Source organism: Callospermophilus lateralis, chromosome 10, assembly GCF_048772815.1.
Source record: "Callospermophilus lateralis isolate mCalLat2 chromosome 10, mCalLat2.hap1, whole genome shotgun sequence".
Taxonomy (NCBI): Eukaryota; Metazoa; Chordata; class Mammalia; order Rodentia; family Sciuridae; genus Callospermophilus; species Callospermophilus lateralis.
The window spans coordinates 83,110,757-83,128,803 of NC_135314.1; the positions used below are offsets into that span (position 1 = coordinate 83,110,757).

Consider the following 18,047-nt stretch of genomic DNA (forward strand, 5'->3'; position numbering starts at 1 on the left):
GTGGTAGGGCGCTTGTCTAGCACTCAGCGTGAGGCACTGGGTTTAATTCTCAGCACCACATGAAATAAATAAATAAAAAGGTATTGTGTCTATCTACAACTAAAAAAAAAATTAAAAAATAAAAAGAATTCACCATTTGGAAATGTATTGGGAAGATGGATGGGGTATGGTTAACATTGCAGACTCTAGAGTTTTTGTGTATTAGTATTTGACTTTTGTGAATGCTTTTATTACTAAGGTTTTTTTTTTTTTTTTTTTGAAACAACTCATGAAGAGAAAACTCACTTTTATCATATATCAGGATGAGGGGAGAATCATTATATGCAGAAATATAAATGTTTAGAGGAGAGAGTTTATCCTGCCAGGCAGACTTCCCAAAGACAGTGAGCATGGTGTGAAGAAAACAGGCATGGGGTTTTATTGTGGCTGGGGACAGCAACATGGTGAAGGAGGAGCCATGAGCAGAGGCACAAATGAGGAGTATTGGCCCATTTCCCCATTTATTTTTTGAGCAGAAGTCTGTGTGTGCAGGGGAGAGGTAGCAAATAAGGTTGAGAGGTTGGAGCCGTCAAACCAGGCCAAGTGTTTTGAGTGCACTGGGGACAAGCTAGGAAGCATAAGCTGGAAGGATTGAGATAGGAAGCAGGAAAATCCTGGAGGATCTCCTCAGAGCCATTCAGACCTGAGACAGCCTGGCCTGGGTCAAGGTAGAGCAATGGGAATGGAAAGGCAAGCATGCACAGGACAGGTACGCAGAGGAAAGAATTTAGTAGCCATATGGGGACTGCTGGAGGTAGAAAGCCCAAAGAAAGATGAGGCAAGGATGACAGGTTGTAAGTACAGATGACAAGAAGAAAAGTGGTGCTAGTCATGGAGCTCACAGGCCAAGAGGGGACAATGATTTGTTGGACCCAGCATGATCGTTTTTTAAGTTGCCAGTGTAGCATCCAGCTGGCAGTTGACTAATCAGAGTTCTAGAGAAGGAAGGAAAGTCAGGGATAGAAACAGATTTGAGCTGGCAGCATGAAAGTGATGGTTAAAGTGTCAGGAGGTAATGAAATTACTTTGACCTATATGCTCTGCCCCATGATACTTTTTTTTTTCCTGGTGCTAAGGCTCAAACCCTGGGCTTTGTGTATGTTAAGCATGCATGCTCCCCCTGAGCCGCACCCCCAGGCTTCTACAAAACTTGATTTCCAACTTCTAGAGTAGTCTTCAATCAATTCCATATTCATGTAATAACATGAATGATCTCCTATATTTGTATAGTCTATTACTGTTTATAAAGCACTCTCTCACTTATGTAATCATTGTTACATTCTCATACCCACTAAGTAGCTAAAAAAAAAAAAAAAAAAAAGGCTCAGGAATTTAGTGACTCAAGTCAGGACCACAGAGGAAATCAGAAATTTGGGTCTTAAACCAGAACTTCTATTTATCAATTCATTGTATTCTCTGCTATGACACTGCAGACTTTTAATTGTAGGGCAAATATAGAAAATATTCTACAACTTTAAAAATATCTAAAACTGAATTTTTAAAAAAGAAAAGTTTGAAGTTGAACTTCATTGAAACCTGCCTGCCAGATGCTTTTCTAAGAAAAAGCCTTTATTTCCAGGGAGTTAAAAGATGATAATCCTTTTGTGAACAGCTGGTTATCTTAAGATTGAAAGTGAGATTTTGGCATCTCAGTTATTAAATAAGTGAATGTCTTCTAATTTTTCTTTAATTTTCCCCCTTTTCCATAAAGATGTAGCAGTAGCTGTAACATATAACCATGATGGGTCATATGGCATGCAGGTAAGCTTTAATCAGGTTTTATTCTACAGTTCAGAGCTAACTCTGGCTTCTCTCCTACTGAACAAGTGCTTTTTTTTTTTTTTTTTTTTTTTTTTTTTTTTAATCTCCAATTTCTCTTAAGCCTTTGACTATTGTAACTGTAGTTAGAAGAATGTTATGTGCTTTTATTTCAGACCAGTTTGGAGAAATTACCCCATATATAGTTTCTAACTCTTTGTTTGCTCAGTTTGGCCATGGTTTCCTTAAGAATAAAAACTTGGCAAGAAGTAATAGCCTTGAATCAGACATCTAGCAAGCCCTAAAGTTATGTATGTGTTTGCCTCAAAATCAGCAGTTCTCAAGTTTTTGGTGTCAGAAACCCTATACACTCTGAAAAATTATTGAGACACCTCCCCCAAAAGATCTTTTGTTTATGGTAGTCACATCTATACCAAAATTTACCATCTAGAAATTTTAACTGGGAATTTTTTATTTTTTAATTATGGTAAAATGCTCATAACAAAATTTAACATTTAGTCATTTCTAAACATACAGTTCAATGGCATTAAAATATATTCACATAGTTGTACAACCATTTAACTCCAAAACTTATTTTTTTAAACCTTTTTTTAATTGTATAAGAGGACATAATACCTTTATTTATTTTTATGTGGTGCCGAGGATCGAATCCAGTACCTCACATGTGCCAGGCAAGCGCTCTACCACTGAGCCACAACCCCAGCCCAAAACTTACTTTATCTTGCAGAACTGAAATTCTGTAGCCATTAAACAATATTAACTCCATTGCCTTTTCCCCTCAGCTCCTGAGAACAAGTTCTACCTTTTTTTTTTTCTTTTAAGTGCTGGGGACTCAAATATTCTAGATTCTATATCCCAACTGTTTTCATTTTTATTTTTGTTACGACAGGGTCTTGCTTAGTTGCTCAGGCTAACCTCAAACTTGTGATCCTCCTGCCTCAGCCTTCTGAGTAGCTGGAATTAGAGACCTGTGTCACTGAAGCCAGCTAGTAATTCTATTTTTTCTGTTTTGAGAGATAGCCATATTGTTTTCTTTAACAACTCTACCATTTTGCATTCTGACCAGCAGTGCACAAGGATTCCTTCTCCACATCCTGACTACTACTTGTTAAATTTTTTTTTGTTTCTTTTTTGTTATCATGCATTTTTTTTTAATGATAGCCATCCTAATGGGTATGAAGTGGTATCTCATTTTGACTTTTAATTTGCATTTCCATAATGACTAAGAATATTGAAACTTTGTGTTGGGGGGTGGGTACTGGAATCAAATTCATACATGTTGGGCAAGTGCTTTATCACCAAGCTACACCCGAACCTGAGCAGCTTTTTTATATGCTTATTGGCCATTTATAAATCTTCTTGAGAGAAATGTCTATTCAGGTTCTTTGCCTATTTTTTAATCCAGTTTTTGTTTTGTTACTATTGCATTATAGACCAAACAGAACTTTAAAACCTATGATTATCCAAGAACACATTCCATTAGCCATCAGAAAGATAGTATCGCATAATTTGATTTATATTTTTATTGCTCCTGGAAAATTCCACTGCATACTCATGAAAGGATGAGGGTAAAACAGGGAAATGATATCTTAGTCTTATTATGAAAATAGTTTGACTTCATGCCCCCTCCAGATGAATGTTGGGAACCCCAAAGGATCTACTTTAGTACCTCCAATGTAAAGTTTATGACAGCCCTCAATTAAAATAAGTCCACCGGGCACAGTGACACACACCTGTAATCCTGTAATCCCAGTGGCTTGGGAGGCTGAGGCAGGATAATTGTGAGTTCAAAGCCAGCCTCAGCAACTTAGTAAGGCTCTACATAACTCAGTAAGACCCTGTCTCAAATAAAATATTTTTAAAAGGGCTGGGGATGTGGCTAAGTGGTTAAGCACCCCTGGGTTCAATCCCTGGTACCAAAATAATAACAAGTCCATTACACTGACAAAATTAAATGCTAGAAAGGTTTAAAATGTAGGAATTCAAACAAATTCCTATAATAAGGTACAAATTCAATGACAGAGTAGATCATTTGTAATATTAGCTAAGAGATTTCAAATCCTGCAAAATGGATTTATCAATATATGTCAGACTTCCCAACATTTTGAGATATACTGGTTTTCTTTCTCTGAGATCCAGACCACCATGAGAAGTCGACCTACTTTAGTATATGAGAGTTGTAACTCATATTGGTGCTTCTGGTTTGGGGACCTCTCTTATCCCTTGGTAACTAGTAATTGCCAATTTGCTCTATCTCAGTTCATGAAACTAAATCCACAAATTTAGAATGTGCTTTTGTGAATCTTTAAACAAAACTGTTTCCAATCTAACCTTTACATCGTGAGAATTTGTCAAACATTCAAATTGCTGTTTTAGAAGGTTACAAAGCAGACTAAAATGTCATATTTAACTTAGGATAGATGAGAACCAGTGTATAAATATGGCAATGTGACCTATTTCACCTTAGCCTACACAATATGTTTGAAAACAATAGCCATAGGATTTCTACACTAACATCATGGGAACTGAAATGAAAAGTACAGAGGTTTAAGTGAATTTTCAATGCATAAATTTTTTTTCTCTTGAGTGTCTATGTGAGAAGATATTCTTTTAAACAAATTTTCATGTTCTTTTTGTCAGCTTCCTTGAAACATTACATTTGAAATCTGTTCTTTGGCACATAGTCTCTTAAAGTGAGAAAATTGTGGTCAATCTTCTGCTAATTTTTCATCTTAAATCATAATAACTAAGGCTCATGAATTGGATCTACATGTTGATGAAATGAAAGAAATATCATCTAATTATGTAGTTCTAGCTTTTCATATTACTGACACTGGCATAGGAAAACTAAATTTGACTTTAAACTCAGGTACTCAGAAATGAATACTAACAAGTAATATACCCAAATGAATTTCAATAATTTTGCTTAATTTGATTTATATTTTTATTGCTATTCTTTCTGTTCTTAAATGAAACTTTATCAATAGTGTTATGCTTTGTATAACCTTTTTTTTCTTTTAATTATCTCACTGCTGTTTCTAAGTATTTTGATTCTATTAACTCTGTAGAGTTGTTCACTTACTTCAAAGATTATATTATTCTGTTTTTTTCCAGATTGAAGATAAAACTTTCCAAGTCACTGGTGATCTTTATACTGAGGGAGACTGCACTTACCTGAAATGTTTTGTTAATGGAGTTGCTACTAAAACTAAGCTAATTCTCCTGGAAAACACTATTTACCTATTTTCCATGGTAATGTCTCTTTTTATAATATCACCCTTAGGGTCTGGAACAGAATTGCTTGACCAGAGGCATCTCACTGAAATATCAAAAAAATTCCACTTCCTTTAGCCACCATGGTGATCATTTTTCCCTCAGTTTCCCTCTCCAAATGTGTCTCTTTGCCATATTCTAACCTTCTCTAAGTTCTCTGTTCACTCTTTTATTCACATAGGTTCTCAATATTCGATGCATAATCATTTTCTTCCTTGAATTCTAAAATAAGACTTGCACACTCCTTGTGAGTCTCCCCTGGCCAGTGGGCAGTGTTCTTATAGGGCTTCCCCAGCCATTATCCTTCTGATAGTGGGAATTCTGGGGATCTCGGAGGATGTGACCACTGGGAGAAGAGTCCACTGGGCTGAGGGCAGTAGGAAGGCAACTGAGGTTAGTAGGGGTCTCTTGCAGGCTGTGCATGGTCTTGATTGGGAGGCTGCTGCCTGGTGCATCCCTATCCCCATGTCTGGGCAGAAGGGGAATGCATGATCAGATGTACTCTGGCCTTTTGGGGGTCTCCTCACATTTCGGAACCCTCTTATAGATCATAGTCCTTGGTAATGAGATGACTTCAGTAGTCTATAGTTATTAAACTTACATACATGGAGTCAAGGTTGATCTCACTTTCCCAGGCACTCCTTTCCATAGTTGACTATTAAAATACAATGGTAAAGGCAGAACATGGAGTAATGGAGAATAAGAGTTCTGGAATGTGAGGCTGCTTTGGTTCAAAATCTGGCCCTGTCTCTTAGCAGCTATATGACCTTGCACAGTTAAACTGGACTTCAGTTCCCCACTTATGAATCTATGAATAGGACCATCATTATTTCCCTTATAGAGTTGTTGTGATAATTAATAACATAATTTACATATATATGTATAGATTATACAAACACACACTCACACACACACATGGGATAGATTAAGCACTTGATTGTGATGGTGCTCCTAAAAGTCGCTTCCAGACAGTGGCTGCTACCCACAGTTACATGCTTTAATTCCTAGTGAGAAGTGTATGCCATTACTCCTTCATAATGGGAAACCAACACCAAGAAAAGTTTAGTGATTTGCTCAAGGTCACAAAGCTAGATTAGAACCCAGTGTTCTGATTAGAACCCACTGAAAGAAATGAGTGATGAATAACAGTTAACAAACAACTTGAAAACCATCTTAACCTCAGGTTTATTAGTAAAACACAGTGATAGGATATTGATTTCATTTTCAAATCATTTTCTTTTTATAGGAAGGAAGTATTGAGATCGGCATTCCAATACCCAAATATTTGTCTTCAGCAAGCTCAGAAGGAATTCAGGGAGGTACCATAGCTCCTATGACTGGAACCATTGAAAAGGTAATCACATGGCATCTGTAGGCCTTGTAACTGCCTTTTTGAACTTCTTCTTATATTCTTTTCCCTCTCTAAATCATGATTATTGGAAAGCATTTGTTCAAGAAACTAAGATTCAAATTCTGTATTTCAATCTTAGTTGAAAATATCTATTTACCTAATTTATGATAAAGACTACTGTTTGTTTTTAATGTTTTTTTAGTTACAGATAGACAAAATACCTTTATTTTATTTATTTATTTTTATATAGTGTTTAGGATTGAGCCCAGTGCCTCACACATGCTAAGTGAATGCCCTACTGAGCATTGTATATGCCAAACACCTCCTCTAACTTTGAGCTACATTCCAGCCCAAGACTGCTGCTGTGTTTTGTTTTGGTTTTGGTATCAGGTACTCAGGGACACTCCGCCACTCCGCCACATCCCCAGACTATTTTGTATTTTATTTAGAGACAGGGTCTCACTGAGTTGCTTATCACCTCGCTTTTGCTGAGGCTAGCTTTGAACTCATGATCCTCCTGCCTTTGCCTCCTCAGCCACTGGAATTACACGTGTGCCCCACCATGCATGGCTTTTTTTTTTTTTTTTTTTTGTGTGTGTGTGTGTGTGTGTGTGTGTGGTGCTGGGGATTGAACCCAGGGCCTTGTGCATGTGAGACAGGCACTCTACCAACTGAGCTATATACCCAGCCCTACTGCTGCTGTTTTTGAAGGTGGGAATTTATATCAAAGTACAAATAATTTGGGTATGTAGCTCAGGGCCCTGGGTTCAATAAGTAAAAGTGTATAAATAATTCAAATTGTGATTAAAATGGAACATTCACCAAGCATTATCCGAAAAGGCTGGGCTTTAATGTTAAATTTAATGGCAAATAATTTTGTCATGAATTGACACATGGGCACAAGGCGGCTGAGACAGAAGGATCACAAGTTCAAAGCCAGCCTCAGCAACTTAATGAGGCCCTCAGCAACTTAGTGAGACCTTATCTAAAATAAAAAAAGACTGACAATGAAGCTCAGTGGAAGAGAACCCTTAGGTTCAATCCCCAGTATAAAAAAAAGAAAGAAAGAAAGAAAGAGAGAGAGAGAGGGAGGGAGGGAGGGAGGGAGAGAGAGAGAGAGAGAGGGGGGGGGGGGAAGGAAGGAAGGAAGGAAGGAAGGAAGGAAGGAAGGAAGGAAGGAAGGAAGGAAGGAAGGAAGGAAGGGGGCAATAATTCTTTATAATCACCTCCCAGAGGCCCAACTCCAAATAATGTCGGGGTAGGATTTCATCATATGAATTTTCAGGGACACAAATATTCAGACCAAAGCAGAGACTGATATAACTTCAAACAGTGGTAGATCAGTAGTCTCCTTTTATACACTGGAATACAAAAGAGTTTTCCCAAATGCATTTAAGTCATAAAAATTCAACTGTATTTTCTTGGTACCCAAAAAAGAAAAGAACTATTTAAACAATGTGGGTGATTCTTACCCACTGTTGTCCTCTGGGAATATTTGCTCCCAATGGGCTTTAATCTAAGAGACCTAGATCTGCCTTTAGTCAGTTCAGTCTTGGTTCCCACAGTGTAGCATCCCTGCAGAGAGTTAGGGTTTTTTGTTTGTTTGTTTGTTTGATTGGTTGTTTTTGTTTGTTTGTTTGTTTGTTTTGGTGATGGTGTTTCGGTGTTGTTTTTGTCGTTGTTATTTATTTTTGCAGTGTTGAGGATTGAACCTAGGGCCTTGTGCATGCTTGGCAAGTGCTCTACTATTAAGCTACATCCCCCACCCTAGTCTTACTTTACAAATGGACATTTCAGTTAGGTGCTATGGCCAGCATCTGTAGTCCTAGTGACTCAGGAGGCTGAGTAATAAGGATTGCTGGAGCCCAGGAGTTCAAGACCAGCCTTGGCAACACTGTGAGACCCTATCTCAAGAAAAGAATTAATAATTAGAAATAGAGCCAGGCATGGTGGCCCATGCCCGTAATCCCAGCAACTCCAGAGACTGAGGCAGAAAGATCACAAGTTTGAAGCCATCCTCAGCAACTTAGTGAGGCCCTGTCTCAAAAAATAAGGGCTGGGGAGGTGGCTCAGAAATTGAGCTCCCCTGGGCTCAAGCCCTGGTACCAAAAAATAATAATAATTTAAAGATGGACATTTTTCCCATAACTGACCCTAACCCAGACAGTGATTCATTGGGCAGTACTAAAGCATCACCCAGGGTTGGATGATTTGTGGAGCTTTTGATTGCGCTTCCTCCTTTTCATAATTTAGCTCTGCCTTGTGACTTTAGAACCTAACTTCACTGTTTCCAAGAACTTTTTGGTAACCTTGTTAAGCAAAAAGTCAGTGAGACATGTAGGATACTTGAGTTCATTTAAACATGTAAAAGAGAAAGTGGAAATACTTTTCTGGAGTTGATAATAAATTTAATTCTCTCAAATAAGGGTTATCTACATACCCACTACACACTCCCTGAGGACTTGAAACAGCTATCCTAGACAACCCCAAAATTAAAAAAATAGTCCTCATTTATCCCTCTATCCCTGTCTGTGATAGAGACATTTACACGTATTAGTCCTTCCTTGTATTGATGTGTCTCAATTGTACATTCATTTAAAAAACTAAAGAATACCAAGATATATGAAGGATCTGACTTAAGCAAGACTAGATGATTTGGGAGGTAGGGATTGTGGCTGGTAGGGCTGTCCCCTGGCAGCGGCACCTCAACGCCGTATTGACCTGGAAATCTCCAGTTTATGCCAGGACATTTGACTTAGGAAGACAATACTACCACATGGACACATACTTCTGTTTTGTATGTTTAAATGCCAACTCTAAAGACAAGGAAGGAGCCAGGTATGGTGGCTCATTCCTATAATCCCAGTGGCTCGGGAGGCTGGGGCAGAAGGATCACACACAAGTTCAAAGCCAGCCTCAGCAATTTAGTGAAGCCCTAAGCAACTCAGTGAGACCCTGTCTCTAAATAAACTATAAAAAAGGGTGGGGGATGTGGCTCAGTGCTTAAGCACCCCTGAGTTTAATCCCTGGTATGCAAAAATAAAAAAAAAATTAATTAAAAATAGAGACTATGAAGAACCTTTCTGTTTTTAAATATTAAATGTGTAACTCTGAATTCCTAGGTTTTCGTAAAAGCTGGTGACAAAGTAAAAGCTGGAGATTCTCTGATGGTTATGATTGCCATGAAGATGGAGGTATGTGAAATCATGAGTTCAGTTGCCAAGTAAACATTGGAAACTCTCAGACCTAATTGTTCTTTTGCCTTATTTTATGAGTAAATATCATTTTAAATATCAAAAGCCATGGATTGGCTAAGCATTCATTTCAGGAAACAGAACTAAACCATCCTTCTTGTAAATATATTTTCATTTTAATTTTGTGAAATTGCAGCTGTCCTTTTCTGATTATGGAGTTATCATTAGCTTGGAATCAGGCAATAACCCAGCTGAATGTTAACCATTAGTATTTTCTAAGGCTAAACTTTTAGTAAGCCAAGCATTAGTATCAAAGTGAAAACCTCCACCAAGTTAAATCAGCTGTCTAGGTTTTGAGACAGTTGGAAATTGTAGGTGAATGATTCTCATCCCTGAACAAATATTACATTCACCTGAGAAGGTTTTCGTGCTAAGTGGAAAAAGTGAGGCTCAGAAAGTCAAGGGACAAAGATTTTCTCTCTTATGAGGAAGCTAGAGAAAAGGGGGATCTCACAAAAACAGAAGGAAGATCAATAGGGTAAAAACCCAGCAAAGAAAGGGAAGGGAGGAGGGAAGGTAAATGAGAAGAACTGGGGAATGAAGTTGCTATGTGCATGTATGAATATAATCACAGTGCATTCCAATTTTTTATATAACTATAATGCACAAATTAAAAATAGCACAAGTAGCTCAGTGGTAGAGCACTTGCCTCACATGTGTGAGGCACTGGGTTCAATCCTTAGTACAATATAAAAATAAATAAATAATATAAAAGTATTGTGTCCATATACAACTAAAAATATTTTAAATAGAAGGAAGATCAATAAAGTAAAGGAAGGGGATTAAAGGAAGAGAGGATAGGACGGAGATCAAAATAGAGAAAACTATGTTTTCTCTGTATTACACAATTTCTCTTTTTTAATTTTTTTTAATTTTTTATTTTTTTATTTATTTCTTACATGACAATAGTGGAGTGCATTACATTCATAATTATCCGTTCACAGCATAATTTTTCATAACTGTGTATGTATTACACAATTTCAAAACAACTATTCACATTTTTCATTTTTGTCAGACTTTTTTTGTTGAGAGCCACAGCTGAAGGGGCCCCAGCAAACTTCCAGCTGCCAGCAAACTTCCAGCTGCCAGCTGATGATTGGCTCACAGCACCCCAGCAAACTTCTAGCTGCCAACTGATTGGCTCCTCTGCAGTGATGCTCATTGGGCTGTTTCCCCACCCTTTCAGACCACGGACCTGCTCATTGGGGGACTTTTTTGGCTCCGCCCACGCAACCCAGCCAATCGGCCTCAAGAGCAAGAGGAGTGGGGGAGGTTGAGAGGCTTGTGGGAAGCTGGTGGTGGCAGTTGGGCTCTGAAGGTTTTCCTGAGGAGCTGTGTGGTTTGGAGGGTGTGGTTTTTAAAATAAAGTTCGTTTCTTTTGACAAGTGGCTCCTGAATTGTGCCCAGCCAGACTTCGGCATTTTTTGACTTGTTATATATTCAGTCCTTGTTAGTACTGCAACCATTGTTTGTCATGTCTTGTCTTTGCAGCATACCATAAAAGCTCCAAAGGATGGCACGATAAAGAAAGTATTCTACAATGAAGGTTCTCAGGCCAACAGACATGCTCCTTTAGTAGAGTTTGAGGAAGAAGAATCTGATCAAAGGGAATCAGTATAAATTCCATCAAAGAAATGGTCAACTGAGCAGTATCTTTTCTGTACTAAAAACAGAAAGCACCTCCTGTTCCTCCCTGGAGCTCATAAACAGTTTTACTAAATAAATGATTGTGCGATTGTGCTAAAATGTTTCATATTTGAGAATCATGCTCTTGGGTCACAAATGCAACAAATTATCTCAGAAAATTTCATACTAATAAAATTGAATTCTAAGTTTTTACTGGAAGCCAGTGTTGTTTGTTTCTGCCTCAAATTTTATACAATGTAGTATCTTTAAGGAAGGAGGACTGGCACCTTGATCAAAAGAGAATGATTGAAACAGAAAAGGTCATTTAATTAAATGAATTGCTTCCCAGTTATAATTGTGATAAAAATTGAGAGGAACATATTTTAGAGACAGATGCCATAGAATTAAACTCAACCAAGGTTTTGTATTGAAAATAGTAACTTATTAGGCAGTTGAAAGACATGAATGTTATTTATTTCTAGTCCTTGTGATTAGAAAGTTTCTCTCTAGACCGCTTCTGCCTTTATTGTACTGTCCTTTCCTCAGCTTGTAAAAAAAATGTGTACTATGCTAGAATATATTATTTATTAATATTTAATTTGAGTAGATTTTAAAAACATAATTTTATAGAATGGATAAGAGCAGAAAACCAAGATACTGCATGCTTTCTTCTTCTTTTTTATTTTTGATTTATTTATTTATTTTGGGTTTTGTTCTGTTTTGTTTTGTTGTTGTTGTAGTTATAGGAGGACAGAATGCCTTTATTTTATTTGTTTATTTTTATATGGTGCTGAGGATTGAACCCAGTGCCTCACTCATGCTAGGCAAATGCTCTGCCACTGAGCTACAGCCCCAACCCCTGCATACTTTTTTCTTGAGAAACATTTTCTTAATGAAAATAAAAGAAAGTTTCCATTTCATTTTTATCCTTTTGACTAGATTTTATGTTACTAATAACATGCAGCCTTCTGCATTTTGTTATATTCATTGAAGTGTTAAATATCTATTGAATTGTGTTTGCTGAACACATAAGACCATGTTAAATGTTGTGGAGAATCCAAAGAAATACAAAGATCGTTTCTTCCCTTTAAGATGCCTATAATTTAATTGGGAAAACATAATAAAACATAATCATGTCAAAAGTTATATTATGTGGGAAAACATCAACTCCAAAATTAATCTATCTTCTCTGTACCATGGAAGCAAATCTGTCAGCAAGACTGTGGGGAGAAAGGTACCAAATACTAAAATTAGAAATGCTGAGTACTCAAATAAATGTTACACAACTTAGTTAGAATGTCCATCTCCCCGGCAAGGCAACCTGAAACTCGATATCCCCAAAATGTGGGTGGAGGCGAAAGCTGCTTGCCCTGTCTGGTGTAGGAAGTAGGTATTTTAGGAGCTGGTGTGAGTGAGAGAGCTGTGTGGAGAGATGTGATCATGGTAGGGTTCATGGAGGACCCAGGGGGCAGGAGTAGGGTGTGGAAGTTGTAGATAAGCAATGATAAGGAGCTGTGTGTCATAGTTGAAAATTAGCAAGATGTGTTCCTTGTCAGAGTAGATCTGCACCAGAGTGAGAGGTGCCTCTGGGGGGGGGGGGGGGGGGGAGGGGGAAGGGGGAGGGGTGCCAAAGAAAGTAAAATTTCAGTTGGGGCCAGATTAACTGGCATGGAACATCAGGTTTGGGTTTTTTGTTTTGGTATGTTTTGGTTTTTGATAGGGAATACACAATTATTTTTTTTAGCAGGGAAAGTAGTGACATTTGGGGGAAAAAAGTGTATGGCTACTGGAGCCCTTCAAAGAAAACTAACATTATTTTACTAACATTATTTTACACGATTATACATTTTCATATCCTATAGTTAACATCCCACTTTTAGAAATGCCCAAATACACTTGTGCACCAAGAATGTTTGTAGGCAGAATATAGCTCAGTGGTAGAGCACTTGCCTAGCATGTGCAAGGTACTGGGTTCTAACCCCAGCACTGGAAAGAAAGAAAAAAAAGTTCATATTCACATCTATAAAAATAAAGCTTTAGAAACTGACTTGGTTGGCAGAAAACAGGATAGTCGCACATTGGATGCTGTTCAGCTAAAATAAGCAGATTAATAGTGAACATGGATGAATGTTGGAATCATAATGCTTTGTGATAAGCATGTTCCAAGAAACACAATAGAGTACTGTCTGTTCAAACCTCCAGAGTCAGCAACCTGACAATCTACTGTTTAGCTCATGTATACATGTGATAAAACTAAATTTTCTAAAAATCGAATTAAAAATTTTAAATGGAAAATAATTATTAGTTTTAGGTTGTTGATTTTAGTGATTAATGCTGGGTATGGGCAAGTCGTTGGGATAGATGAGCTTAGTAGTATTTACAACCACTGTTGATGTTCTAGTTGGGCTGTGACTGGTTGTTACATATTTATGCTTTGTAACATGTTACATAAACATTTATAATTCAAATGATATATTTTTTAGTTATTGATAGACATTTATTTTTTATTTTTTTATATGTGGTGCTGAGAATTGAACCCAGTGCCTCACACCTGCCAGGCAAGTGCACTACTGCTGAGCCACAGCCACAGCCCCTCAAATGGTATTTTTAAAATAAAATATTCTTTTAAATTTCATCTCACATCAGTATGCAAGCTGGATGGAGAAAGAGAAGACTAGAGGCTGGAAAACTAGTTAGGAAACAGTTCTTACAGATACCTAAGCATGAGGTACTAAAGGACTAGCACATCTAAACCAGGGCTTTACAAACTATTTTTAGCAACAGACTTTTCTGCTTTCCAACATTTATTTGTTTGTTTGTTTGTTTGTTTTGCTGCTGGAGATCAAACCATGGGCCTTTTGCATGCAAAGCAGGCACTCTTCTACTGAGCTACCCTTCCAGCCACCAAGTTTTCTCTATAAGAAGGATAAGCAAAGGTGCTCTGATGGAAATTTTGGTTGCTGCTTGCTCCTTTCAAAGAATGCTATTTGGATCCTTCAGTGGAACCAGGTGGAACTCTCCATTCATTAAGTGACTAACTGTGATGGGATATGTGGATAAGAAGGAATTGAAGCCAATTAGCCTGATTACCCCACCTTGGTGAAATTCATTCTTTAGGATCACCCTAGTTGTGGTGCTGTGTGAGCATAATTCCCTTCAAATGAATGCCTGTTTATTTTCCAGACACTTCCAGAAGACTTGCTGTCTACCAGGACCTCTGGAAACAAAAACAGTCCTTGCTCTAATGGGAAATCGGATCCCAAAATATAGAAACATATAATTGATAGCAAGTGAAAACTCTGCCTTTGTCCTGTGGGGGGGCCAGTGAGTACAGTAATTCTACTTTGTGTCTGGAAGCTGGGAGAGGCGGTGACATTTGAACCAGGATTTGGAGGTTAGCCATTTGCCAGATGGAGAAAGAAGGTGGCAAGCCCAGGCCGTGGCAGGCAGAGGGACTAGCAAGAGCTAATAATAACAACAAGGCATGAAAGCCACAATGGTTCGGGGGTACAGAGTGATCTGACATGGACCAGACCACAATGGGTTTGGCAGAGAGGGACTGAGAAAGCAGCTGCCCAGCAGGAAAAGGGTTTTTTTCCTGTCCCAGACTTTATTCTGGAGGCAGTTAGAGCCACTAGAGATTTTCAAACAACTATTTTCCAAGTTGTTTAATGTGCACAGTCTGGAGTTCAGATTGGAGCCTGAAGAAAGAGTGAAAGCCATTCAAAGGAGGCACTCAATGTGGAGACCTGGGATGAGAAAGACAGACCTTGGTGCCCATCTCCTTGATTTAAAAGTAGTTCTTCTGGGCTGGGTGTAAATAGATGGAAGAGTACATGTTTACCATGGGCTAGGCCCTGGGTTCCATCCCTAGCTACAAAAACAAAAATAAAATATTTAAGGACCCCAAATAGAGTCATACACTTGGAAAAAAGCAGTTTGCTCATTTCTTTGACAATAACATTTTGGGGGCATCTGTTCAAGACTACCATAACTAAGAGAACAATACAGTTACAGAGCCTTGTTGCTTTTATTATTGTTGGTGGTGGTGTTCTAGGGATGGAACCCAGGCCCTCATACATGCTAAGCACATGCTCTACCACTGAGCTTCACCCCAGCCCCATGGTAGGTCGTGGTGGTTGGTTTTTCTGTTTTTTTGTTTTTGTTTTTTGGTACCAGGGATTGAACCCAGCAGTGCTTAACCATTGAACCACATCCCCAGCCTTTTAATTTTTTTTTTTTTTTTATTTTGTGACTGAATCTAAGTTGCTTAGGGCCTCACTAAATTGTTGAGGCTGGCTTTGAACTTGTGATCTTCCTGCCTCAGCCTCCTAAATCGCTGGGATTACAGGTCTGCAGCACTGGGCCCAGTTTCTGGTGGTTGTTTGAGACAGGGTCTCCTTAAGTTGCTGAGGCTGGCCTCAAACTTGCAATCCTCCTGCTTAAGCCTTCCAAACTGCTGAGATTATAGGTATGTGTCACTACAACCAGCTGATCCATGACTACAATGCCTTGGAATTAAAATTTTTGCAGTCAGAGCCTAGCTTTGTCTCTTACTACTCATATTGCCTACAGCAAGTCATTTAACCTCTCTGAGCTTTGTCTGTGTAATTGAGGTGGCCGATGTACCTCACAAGATTGTTCTGGGAAATTAATGAGAAAATATAGCTATTGCCTTTAGCATTGTCCCTAGAATGTCATTTATGCTCAACTAGTAGTTACTAGTAGTTATTCATTTCTAAAGCCAGTTATTGCTAGCGAGCACTGAAGAGAATGGACTAAATTCAGTTTAACTGGTTACTCTTGCCAGCAAAAATGCCAGGTCCTCAGAGTGGTAAAAATGCCTGCTTGGACGTGCATCACCCTGTGCCCTCTCTACCCTCCCTCCCCCCAGCCCTAGCTTGTTTCAGTGTCACCCAGGCACCTGTCAACCACAAGCAGATTTTGTTGCCTCCAGTCGACTGCCAGGCTGGCCTGTCACTAGAGCCTGTGTGCTGATGGGACAGCCACATGCCCAAGGGCAGCTTGCCTCTTATATGAAGGCTGAGTCTGGACTTACTCCATCTGCCCCAATCAGTTGTCATATGCATGTGTAGCTGGCACTGTAGGGAAGCCTTCCTGGCTGGCGTCTGCCCCAGTGTGTGTGGGTATCATCACTTCTGCTGGGCAGCAGAGCAGGGTGGTCTCAGCCCAACTGATTCTTTTTTCCTCTGTGATCATCTTCTCTCCTCACTCCCATACACTTACTCTTCTTAACCCTTAACTAGTTCTCTTAGGAATACTACAAGTTGAAATGTGCATCTGTGCTCTACCTTATCAAGGCACTTCGGTTGTTGTTAAAATATTTACAGTGTTGATAGTAATACTCTGCACTTCTATCACACCTTTCCCCCAGAAGAGCTCAAAAAGCATTCCCAAGGGCTAAGGTTGTAGCCCAGGGGTACTGCGCTTGCATAGAATGTGTGAGGCACTGGATTCGAGCCTCAGCACCACATAAAAATAAGTAAAATAAACATCCATCAACAACTAAAAAAAAAAAAAATTTAAATTTAAAAAAAAATAAGCACTCCCAAGCCAGGTGCAGTGGTGCATACCTGTAATTCCACCAGCTAGAGAGACTGAGACAGGAGGATCTCGAGTTCAAAACCAATGTTAGCAATTTAGCAAGGCCCTAAGCAACTCAATGAGACCCTGTCTCTAATAAAATATTTTTTTAAAAAAATAGAAATAGGGGCTGAGGGTGTGGCTCAAGCGGTAGTGCGCTTGCCTGGCATGCGTGCAGCCCGGGTTCGATCCTCAGCACCACATACAAATAAAGATATTGTGTACGCCGAAAAATAAATATTAAAAAATTCTCTCTCTCTCTCTCTCTCTCTCTCTCTCTCTCTCTCTCAAAAAAAAAAAAAAAAAAAATAGAAATAGGGCTGGGGATGTGGCTCAGTGGTTAAGCACCTTTGAATTCAATTCCTGGTTCAAGAAAAAAAAAAAAAGCACTCCCAGGTATTCACACTAAGCTTCAAAATTCTCAAGAAGAAAGGAAACCAGTGATTGAAACTGTGTGTGACAGGTGAGGAGAAAGGGGTCCCCAAAAGTTTTGATCCACGCTCCCTCTGCAGGCAGCCTTGGGCCATTGGTTCTTTCCAGATAATGCAAACTGTTCCCTGAGGGCATCCCCAGGGTGCTGCATTCTTGGGGTTAGTAGTTCTTCCCCACCGTATCCTGAGTAGAACAGGACATTCCAGGAAGCCCTGCCCAGGGTGCTCAAACCCTAGGCTGGGAGAAAGCAGTCTTGACCAACCTCCCCCAACCCCTGAGAATAACCTTGGAGACCCCATTCCTTCTGGTGTTATGCTCAAATTCGGGACCCCCAAAAGATCACCAGAGACCAAGATTGATGTAAGCAGCAAAGAGGTGTTTATTGCGAGCTAGCTCGGTCCTCTGCATGCATACAGCAACTGGTGACACTGAGAGGCCCCGAGCCCAGGGTTTGCAGCAGTTTTATACATTCTTTGGAGAGGGCAGGGACTTCATATACATCATAGCAAATCATCACACACCGCAGGAAAATCAAATAACAACTCTAAAACATGATTAGCACATTCACTGGCGGGAACAAGTTGGGTAGGGGTGATTGGCTAGAACAAGAGGAGGATTTGTTTGAACTGATAGGTTTAGGCCACGAGGGGAGTACGTACTGAACTACATGGTTTCCCAACATGTTATCA

General features: G+C 39.1%; 1 protein-coding gene across 1 annotated transcript in view; it reads left to right on the top strand.

Annotated features, from left to right (window-relative positions):
- The window catches only part of Mccc1 (methylcrotonyl-CoA carboxylase subunit 1), a 59,383-nt gene extending 47,850 nt beyond the window's left edge, over positions 1-11,533 (top strand). Inside the window, exons 15-19 of the mRNA XM_076868333.2 lie at positions 1,751-1,800; positions 4,933-5,070; positions 6,338-6,445; positions 9,565-9,636; positions 11,188-11,533. Coding sequence (XP_076724448.2) covers positions 1,751-1,800; positions 4,933-5,070; positions 6,338-6,445; positions 9,565-9,636; positions 11,188-11,316 — 497 coding nt within the window. The 3' untranslated portion in view covers positions 11,317-11,533. The remainder of the gene's footprint in view (positions 1-1,750; positions 1,801-4,932; positions 5,071-6,337; positions 6,446-9,564; positions 9,637-11,187) is intronic.
- The last annotated feature ends 6,514 nt before the right edge of the window (positions 11,534-18,047 follow it).